The sequence below is a fragment of the Pagrus major genome, chromosome 5 (genome assembly GCF_040436345.1).
Source record: "Pagrus major chromosome 5, Pma_NU_1.0".
Lineage (NCBI taxonomy): Eukaryota > Metazoa > Chordata > Actinopteri > Spariformes > Sparidae > Pagrus > Pagrus major.
The window spans coordinates 7,662,710-7,673,025 of record NC_133219.1 but is presented as its reverse complement, the minus strand read 5'-3'; the positions used below and the strand labels follow the sequence as shown (position 1 = coordinate 7,673,025).

The 10,316-nt window shown below is 38.6% G+C and overlaps 1 protein-coding gene across 1 annotated transcript; it reads left to right on the top strand.

Annotated features, from left to right (window-relative positions):
* The first annotated feature begins 24 nt into the window (after window positions 1–24).
* On the top strand, window positions 25–1,707 carry nono (non-POU domain containing, octamer-binding). Its single transcript, XM_073465638.1, has one exon. It carries the CDS (start codon window positions 125–127, stop codon window positions 1,451–1,453), a length of 1,329 nt encoding a protein of 442 aa, XP_073321739.1. The 5' UTR covers window positions 25–124; the 3' UTR covers window positions 1,454–1,707.
* Window positions 1,708–10,316: the final 8,609 nt, after the last annotated feature.

Sequence of the window (10,316 nt, the reverse complement as noted above, 5' to 3'; positions counted from 1 at the left end):
AAATTAGGTCACAATAGCGTCGCGGCAGCACGCAGCTTCGCCATTTTCGCAGCTCTTTGTGCGCCACTATTTGCTCCATTTATCGAGCTATACACAAACTAGGGTTTTAATTAAATTGCGAAAAATGCAAGGAAATAGAGGCCCCCAGCAGAATCATGGCCCCAACCGCCAGGGAGAGCAGAGAAGACCCGGAGGAAACACGAACGGGCAGCAGCCTGATCCCAGCGAACAGACTAGCCCCAATGAGGCCTTAACCCTGGACCTGCAGAGCTTCAGGAAGCCCGGGGAGAAAACCTTCACTCAGCGCAGCAGGCTGTTTGTAGGTAACCTTCCGACCGGAGTCACTGAGGAGGAACTCGAGAAGCTGTTCGCCAAGTACGGCAAGGCCAATGAGATCTTTATTAACAAGGATAGGGGCTTCGGCTTCATCCGGCTGGAGACCAGGATCATTGCAGAGATTGCCAGAGCCGAGCTGGATGATACTCCGTTCAGAGGCAGGCCCATCCGGGTGAGATTTGCAACACACGGTGCTGCTTTAAGTGTGAAAAATCTGCCAGAGTTTGTGTCCAACGAGCTGCTGGAAGAAGCCTTCGCTGTGTTTGGTCAGATAGAGAGAGCAGTGGTCATAGTGGATGACCGAGGGAGGCCCACAGGGAAGGGGATAGTGGAGTACACCTCAAAGCCAGCTGCAAGAAAGGCTTTGGATAAGTGTGGTGATGGTGCCTATCTTCTCACAGCTTTCCCTCGACCTATCACAGTGGAACCTATGGACCAGTTGGATGAGGAGGAAGGACTGTCAGAAAAGCTCATAAACAAAAACCAGCAGTATCACAAAGAGCGCGAGCAGCCTCCACGATTTGCTCAGCCGGGCTCCTTCGAGTATGAGTATGCCATGCGTTGGAAGGCTCTGATGGAGATGGAGAAGCAGCAGTATGACATGGTGGACCGCAACATGAAGGAGGCTCAGGAGAAGCTTGAAGCTGAGATGGAGGCGGCCAGACACGAGCATCAGGTGATGCTGATGAGGCAGGACCTGCTGAGGCGCCAGGAGGAGCTGCGGAGGATGGAGGAGCTCCACAGTCAGGAGGTGCAGAAGAGGAAACAGGCCGAGATCCGGCAGGAGGAGGAACGCCGAAGGAGAGAGGAGGAGATGAGGATGCGCAACGAGGAGATGATGAAGAGGCAGCAGGAGGGCTTCAGGGGCAACTTCAATGAAAACAGGGAGCAAGACATGAGGATGCATATGGGCAATCACGGGATGCCCATGAACAGAACCTCGCTGGGTGGCAATTCTGGTCCTGCTGGTGGTGCTGCCGGCATGGCTGCTGAGAATACTCCAATGATGGCCGGGCCAGGAAACAACAACAACATGCCAGGAGGAGGCCAGGGTGGCTTCCCCAGAGGCCTCCCCGGGCCTGGAGACTATGGACCTAACAAACAGCGCAGATTTTGAATCATATTCTACTCCTCCCCTTTTCATACTGTATTTTAAAGTTCATGTAGTTGGTTACTTTTTGAACTTTGACAACTGTTGCATGTTAATTTTTTTACTTTTGTGTTATGTTTTAGAACTAAAATGTCCTAACTCTCCAAATGAGCCATGCATTTCGCTTTATTTTTCACCTTAATGTATTTTTCATAGGGATAGGAAATGTTTTTGTCCTGGATATGTTGACTTTTCTGGAATAAATTCATGATTCCCTAAGATTCCTGTTTGACATGTAAGATTTCTCTATAAAGGTCAGGTTTTAATCACAAAATTGACCAGATCAAGACACATTTTAGGGCTGCAACTAGCGATTATTTTCTTCATGATTAATCGATTAGTTGTTTGGTCTATTTAGAAACCACAAACTATTCACATTTAAGAAGCTGGAATCAGAGAATTTTGACAATATATTTTATTTCATAAAATATTCAAACTGATTAATTGATCTGAATCTGGTTGGCAATTAATTAGTTGAAAATTTATTAATTGTCACAGCTCTACACAGTGTATTTACATGATTATTTAAACTGTGTTGTCACAAAACCAGAATTTATAACTTCGATACATCATCTTGAAAAACTTCAGTTCAATTCTGTACCAGTACCATGGTGAAATTTGACCTGATCGATACTGCAGAAAATGAGCAATGCCTCATCTGAGCCTTTGTTCAGTGTGTAATCACTGCTGTCAGAGTATTGATTCAGTGAACGCTGGGACACTGATTGATCAATGACCTGAAACTCATTTCCAAGGCAGCATATAATGTCACATCAACAACATAAACTCCAGTAAGTCCAGCAGATGGTGCAAAAAGTTAAAGAGCTGCTCAAACTGTAACATAATGTATCTTAACACAACAATTAATAAAGCTGATTGGGCAGCCTGAATAGAGAAAGATGATGATTTAGATTTGCTGGGCCAGTTCAGGTTAGGTTGGCTGGTGTGTCTGCAAGTCCTTGTAATGTCTTTAATACAACTTTTTAAATATCAGGACCTCAAAGTTATTTAATAGTCTCAATATGAACTTAATTGCCACAAACACATTTTTTAGTAAAAGTTATCTTCGTCAAAATGAGTCAAGCTTTTCTGCAAAAATCGTCTACATTTATGATGTCACACATCTTTTGTTTGTCTTTGTCAACCTAATAACCATATTCCTACATAAAACCCACCTCTGCATGGGACATACAGTATATACTAGTTTCCTCTAATGCTTGAATAAGATAAAGATGATTTGTCCAAAAACAGTCTTGAATTTGGTTAGAAATTATCTTGTAGAAGCAGAGTAGGGCTTTCTGGCACAACTTTGACTACTTCTAAGGTACATCACTAAGGAAAAAAGTCTAAGGAGGTGGAGATTATTAGCCTGAGCTTGTGGCCATCAAGGTCATCATTAAACAAATTATAAACATTTTAATAAGATGGGTATGAAAATGATGTGTGTGCAGATGTATATGATTGGTTGTCTTTTATGTATTTAATTCATTTTCATACCTACCTTAAATGAATATTGTAATTTGTTTCATGATGACCTTGATGAAGGACACAAGCGAAACACATTGGCCTAATAAGTGTTGCTGGAGCTTTTTTTGACCTCATTAGACATTATTTTGAAATTGTCCTTAAAAGTTTTCAGTTTAAACATCTACAGCAGTAAAATGCAACATACACATTAATGCAACAGCAATATTATTCTAAAAACATCTGATATAATAGTAAAATATTAACATGGAACATTGTACTGCACAAGGATTTACTTTAGATACTTTAAGTACATTTTGTTGATTATACTTACATATGTCTACTGATGCAGTGTTGTAAAAAGTACCCACATTAATACTTAATAAAAGTAAAGCTATCGTTTTGAAATATTACTTTGGTAAAAGTGAAAATCACTCATATATCACCCATATGAATAGGGCTTGAGTAAAAGTACTAAAGTATCTTAAATGCACTTGAGTATCAAAAGTAATGTTCTGGCAATAAATGTACTGCTATCAGAAATACAGCTAAGTAATGATTGGAGTCTGTTTTTTTTAGTCTGGTTGCTGATAAAATACATTTATTTGAAATGATGATGCAAGGTGCAATCTGCAAAGTAACTACTAAGTAAAGTTATCAAATCAACGGAGTGGAGTAAAAAGTACAATATTTGCCTCCAAATTGTAGCAGAGTGAAGTATAAAAGTAAATAAACAAAGGAAATCCTGAAGTAAAATACAAGTTCAGTACTTGATTTTCTGGTGTGTGTCCGTGTCTGTTTATTAAACAAAAAAATGAGAGAAAATGTGTGTTTGAATTAAATCCGCCCAGCTTCCTACTGCCAGTTAACAACACACCTGCGTTTCCTTTGAATCATTAGCCAGAGTTTTATACAGTGAGGCATGCAGGAGTCACAACCCTCAGTGTCACTTCGGACTGTGTGGGCATCAATGTTTGGACTGTGCTTCATTCTTGATTCAGTGATTCACAACTGCCTCAGGTTCCTCTTTGGTTAGATGAGTCACGAGATGTCTAGTCAGGTAGGCAGTGTCTTATCCAGCGTGTCAGCCATTATATAAAAAGCAGCAGGTATAATTTATAACATTAATTATGGCTATGTTAAAATGGGACACAGTAACTATATAGTGGCACATTGTAATAATGTAGCAGAGCCATAATTAATATTAATTACTCCTGTGCTTTTCTTGTCCTGACCTTTTAAGATAACATGATATGAAAAGAGTCCTACTGAGATTAATGCTGGCTGACTGACCATCAACCAGTCCTTTTACACTAATGTGTCACAGCAGGGTAAACACAGCTGTTATTAATCAATAAGAACGTTCAATGTAGGTATCGGCAGGTGTTGACAATGATAGTAATCCCAACATGCAGTGTGTCTGAGGTTGAGCTCATTTCACTTTATGTAGCGTTGGGTAGTTTAATCTACAGCAATGCATCATATTCTATATCATCATGTGTTTTCATGAGCTCAGAAAAACAACCTGTTTTCAGTTTTGTGACGATGCATTTTCCTGCTAATCCAAGAGGATTTCAAATTGTTTATTTAGCTTGAAATAGAAGAATTTTCCCAACACATAAAGGAACACTTCATCCTTCAGTTTATCACAAACATTTAATATCAAAACATCTGGAGATACATAGTTTTCACTGGACTGGGGTGTGTGAAGAATTGTAATCTGAATAGTAACTATGGTGTCAGACAAATATAGTGGAGTTAAAAGTACAATATCTGCCTCTGAGATATACTGTAAATATTCGAGAGGTAACGAGAGGTACAAGAGGTAACAAAAGTAAACACATTGTTTACTCAGGTAGAAGAACTGATTCAACTTCTTTACTCAGGTGAAAGTAATAAAGTACAGGCTCCAAAATGTACTCAAAGTATAAAAGTATCCCTCTGAAGGACATTTCTACCAGCCATTTCTGTGCAAAGCCGACTGAACCTCACGTTATATTAATATAATTCAAAGACTATTAAACTTAAAGGTAGAATCAGTAGGATTTGTCTGAGCTGTTCATAAATGCAACACAAAGATAGTTGATTTGTTGAGTCTCGTTCCCAGGAAGTCAGATACAGACATTTTGGGTTGGTAAAGCGTCCTGAGCATCAACAAACTGAGAAAATGAGATTATCCAGTCTGTTTCCGCCTTGTTACGCCTTTTACGTGTACATTGTTTAGCCTTGTTACATCTGCCGTGCGTGATATGCACTGGTTTGAAATCAGTATTGTGATCTTGCATGCAATGATGCAAAATAAAAATAATGCATAATTCTACTCCAATGCATTAAAACTAAAGCAACAAGCCTGTTTTGAAAATGTAAGGAGTAGAAAGTACAGATATTTTTGTTCAAATGTAGGGAGGAAAAGTCAAAAGTTGTCTGAAAAAAACATACTCAAGTTAAGTACAGATACCTCAAAAAGTACAGTAACAAAGTTTTTACTTCGTCACCTCCCACCTCTGCAAGTAAGTACAAATACTTCAAATTTGTAGTTTCCATTGGAAGTGAGCTAGAGTTTCTGGTTGAGTTCTGTGTTCAAACTTAAAAGGACAAAGTTCATCCCTCTCAGCGGTGTATTAGAGTTTTTAAATGCTGTTTCAGCTTGCTGCTGATTTTCAGTACCGCTCCATGCCATGTCAACAATCTGTAACGTACATCACGCTCCAGTGTTTGAGTTTCATGAAGAGACCATTCTTCTATGAAACCCAAATAGAAACGCAAGGTCTGGTTCGTAGACGAGGGCCGTGCTGATGAAAGAAGACTGAAACTGTTCAGGCTTGCGTAACAGCCAAACAGCAGGGTACATGTGCCAGACCAGGGAGGTGAAAAGAGCTGGGTTATCTGATCATACTGAGAGTTGTTGTGGAGGAGGATCAGCAGTTTTTTAGCAGTAAAAACCAAACATCTATAGAAAAAGTTAAAGATTAAAGTCAGGGAAGTGACAGTGGTAAGTGGTAAATGAGAGAATGAAAACAAGTTAACCTCCTGCTAAACATCTTACTGTAAATGTCAGCAAGTCCAGCTGTTGGATGATTTTTCATCCTTGTTGATAAAAGAGACAATCTGATGGTAATTGCAGATACTGAGGATTATCCTATCTCCATCACGCAAACCTTTATTATCTTCTAAGACCGTTTCCAGCTGATAGCCACAAACTTTCTGAGGAAACTACCCTTCACCTGTATCTCCCTGTATCGGAGTCCAACACGCCGAGATTATCAGCTTTTTCCACCGTCAAGGCAGGACAATAAGAGCATCATAAATAATGACTGATAAGGACTCGATTGTAAAGAGGGGAAGTGTGTGTTATTGGAAGGTAAGTTCTGCGAAGTCTTTGAGAAAAATGATTGAGATGATTTTTAAACACACTGTACTGTGGAGGACAGATGGAAAGAGATTCTCTACAGCTCTCTCTGTGTAAGATTTGTCTTTTTATATCGATCATGAAACGGAGACTTTTGAGCCTGCAGCCTGGAAAAGCTCAGTGATTCAGTCATTGTTAGTCACGAATTACTCTTTATATTTTCACATTCTATATTTGCATAATTATATAACTGCATGATCAGACTAAATGAATCAGACCCTGTAGTTTTGTTTGAAATTTCAATCAGCATTTTTACTTGTCTGGATTTTTGATACATTTATAAGTTAGAGATTCATTTTCAGTATAATTTCTATAGTAATGAGTCCGTGTTTGAATCTTTTGTATCTGCACGTTACCATATTTATATTCATCCTTTATGCAATTTGACAAAGGAACATGTTAGTGCACATAAAACATTTTTCTGTCTCAGTTTCAGTACAGTTATTACAGACAAATATGCATTAAAAAAAATGCATTTTTACTGATAAATAAAGAAGTATTGTGAGCCTGGGGTACTAACATGTATGAAAAGCAAGAGTACTTATTGTGAAAAATGGTCCCTTTTCCCCTTCAGTGTTAAAATCAACAGTGTGTGTGTGTGTGTCTGTGTGTGTGTGTCTGTGTGTGTGTATTACAAGCAATGGTAATTCTAGCTGTTTTAAGTATCTGTATGGTTACCACTTGTTCCCAGTATGTCCACTCCTGAATTCTCTTCCTCAGATAATTCATATTTAGTTTGTGTCCTCTCTTCAAGGACCAACTGGGTAGTGACTCTTCATTCCTTGGTGTGTTTTAATCACCAACAAAATGTTTATATTGTATGCTAAGATTGCTTAATGTGAACTATGTAGTTTTGAAAAAGAAATTCAAACACAAAAGGTTATATTTACAACATTTATAAGGTAATAACACAAACTCAGAAGTATTTATTTGATGAATGACTTTCCATAACTGAGTAAAGCAGCCGTCCACAGAGAGAAAGAAGGTCCCAGGAACAGTGTTTGGAGCTTGAAAGATGGCTACTTAAAGGATCCTGCAAACTTAAGCAAAGTAAAGCAGCATGTCCTCTGAGGACAGCTTGTTTATTTAATTTATTCAGTCAAGAAAATACATTGAGAGATTTTTCTCTTCTGATTAAAGTTTCTTTTGTGCATTGAAGGTACCTGATGTAAAAACTGTTTGCAAAAACATGCACCAGGTGGCAAACCTTTACATGAATATTTCATATTATTTGTGAGTCTTTCTTGAATATGTAATACTTCTTTACATTTAAAACCATAATTACACAGTATATGCCAGCTTTGTTGTCAAGCCCTTACTGCTACACTGAAGTTCAGAATGTAGCAGTACACATTCAGATCTGTCCTGCACCTTTTGATTTTCCAGCAGGAAATAAAGATTCTTCAAAAACCAAATGCAATCCAAGCACTGCAAACAAGATCAACTGTCAAATACAGATTGTTATTGAATTTTCTGGCTTAATGTTTGTAGAAATAATCTATAAATTGGCAGAGTCCCGTGGCAGAGATAATCATCATCATCTTGTCCTTGAGAGGTTCAGAGTGTTCTGGCACCCGTTCTTTATGAGTGTTACAACACAGTTCAGAATAAACAAGTTAAAAGTGGATGAAGGATGGAAATATATTTATTCACAGGAGAGTGAGGCAAAAAGACTGTACACAGAAAAAAAATCAGGTACTTTTCAGATGAATATAACGTGATAATTTTAGCAATGCACGGCCACTCATTCGTATTGCAACTTGATAAAAGTAGATAAATAAGATACTTCTACTGATAAATGATTTGAAAACACTGCAGAGTGTGTGCTCACCATGTTACAAACTTTTAAGTGTGGTCGTGACTTATCAGCATAGACGATCGAGGAACATCCCCATAACTGCCCCATTTCTTCTTGTCTGTTTATCACATAATTGAAATGCTTCGGCACCTTCGCCCTGATAGCCTTGGTGGAAAGTTTTATCTCAAGGTATCAAGGTTATTTATTTGTCCTTATACAACGAGGGGTTGCACAATGGGAAAGTAGAGCATATATTCAGATCGTTACATTTAGAATAGAATAGAATTAAAAGTCTACAACGATACAAATAATGCAAAGAACTTTCATGTTGGTATTAAATACTCTCAGTTTAATAATGATGCTCATATATGACCTACATAAGCAAAGGAGACCATCAACGAGAAGATTGGAAGATTTCTAATTTTCATAGTTATTCATAATGCTTGTCACCAGGTCAGATTTTGACTGTTCCAGGTTGGATAAGTCATAAAATTAGAACTGTTTTTATGGCAGAGTGCTGAGGATAAATTGAGGGGTCTTACAACCTGAGGAAAGCAGCTGCTCTGTAGTCTAACTAAGTTTAATTTGTTTCACCATCATCACCTCTTGTCTAAAGGGGCCCCCAGAATAAATAGAAAACAACATTTCTTGCAGTAGCTTCAATTGCAAAGACGATTTTATCTGAGGATGTAGTCCTGGTATGGTGGCCTGCTACTGTCTTCAGGCTGTCTCTGGGTTTGATTTACAACTTACTTTAAGATTTGTCTTTTTTTATTGATCATGAAAAGCACCCTAGAAAAGCAAAGTGATTTGCTTAAGTTGTTTGTCACCAATTCTTCCTTATATAGAACCTTCTTAGCCCGAGGCTACAGGAGCTGTTGGCCCAGGGTTAATAAAGCTTTCACACAGGCACAATCCTGGCAGACCCCAGTGTGGGATAACTCAGAGTTAGCCTAGAGTCAAATCAATTGAACACAGGGCTAAAAGATGCCAGTGTGAAACAGGTCTGAAGTAAACAGAGTAGTCACACGTGATGGTAGAAAGTTAAAGCTTGTCACCAGTTCCAACAGACTTAGCAGAAATGCAGTGTGAACTGTATGGCCCTGGGCTGACGTTAACCCTGGGTTAACAATGTGTGTGTGTGAAAAGGGGCTAAGTTATCCCAGGACCAACTCTTAACCGGGCGCGAGGATATCCCTGGGTTAAGAATATGCAGTGTGAAAACTCCTGAAGACTCGCACGGTCAAAACAATACCAGCCTGCTGTTCTGGCTGCAACATATATGGAATGCAATACTTGTGTTAAATAGACAGTCAGACAAACCAACACAAACAAGTGTAATATGTATTTTAATGTTGCTGGTCATGTTTTATGAACCCATCCGTTTAAATAAAATATGGTCCTGGAGAAGTACATTTTCCAGAAAATAGAAATATTTGGAAAAATAATTAAAACTGCACTGATTACAGGATCTGTCATGTCCATTATCCATAATTTAGTAAGGCTCACAACACTGTTGTTCTTATTGTTACTGTACGGTACTTTTCTTCTCTTTTCTTTTTTTTTTCTTCCTTCCAATTCCAACTTTTAAAAATCCTCCTGTGGACAGGTGTAAATTAGCATCTTGCTTTACACACTAAATGCAGTGGATCTGGTGCTTGTCCGTGGTTGTATGTTCTGCATGGTTGTATGTTGCAGCACTGATGTTAATGTTATGAACGTCAAATAAATACATTACCATTTGCTGTGAATACACAGCAGTAGGCCTATAGCAGTTTTTTGTGTGCTCTCAAAGTTACAAAATTTGAGACGTTGACGTGACTTATCAGCATACGAAAGAACAAAGAACATCACCATATCTGCCCCGTTTCTTCTTGTCTATTTTACCATCTCTGTTTATCACAAATTGAAATGCTTATGCACCTTCGCCCTGATAGCCTTGGTTAAATGTTTTATCTCAGCTATGACCTTGACATGTGATAAGGACATTAATTATAAAGTTGATCTTATTGTAGGATATGATCCAGGAAGTGATAGTCATGTTGTCTTGGCATGGCAGTCTGCTACTGTCTTCAGGCTGTCACTGGGTTTGATGCAAAAGCAAGTAAAAACAATATTCATTTTGACAGAAAATGGGGTGTGATACAAGTTTCACTGTA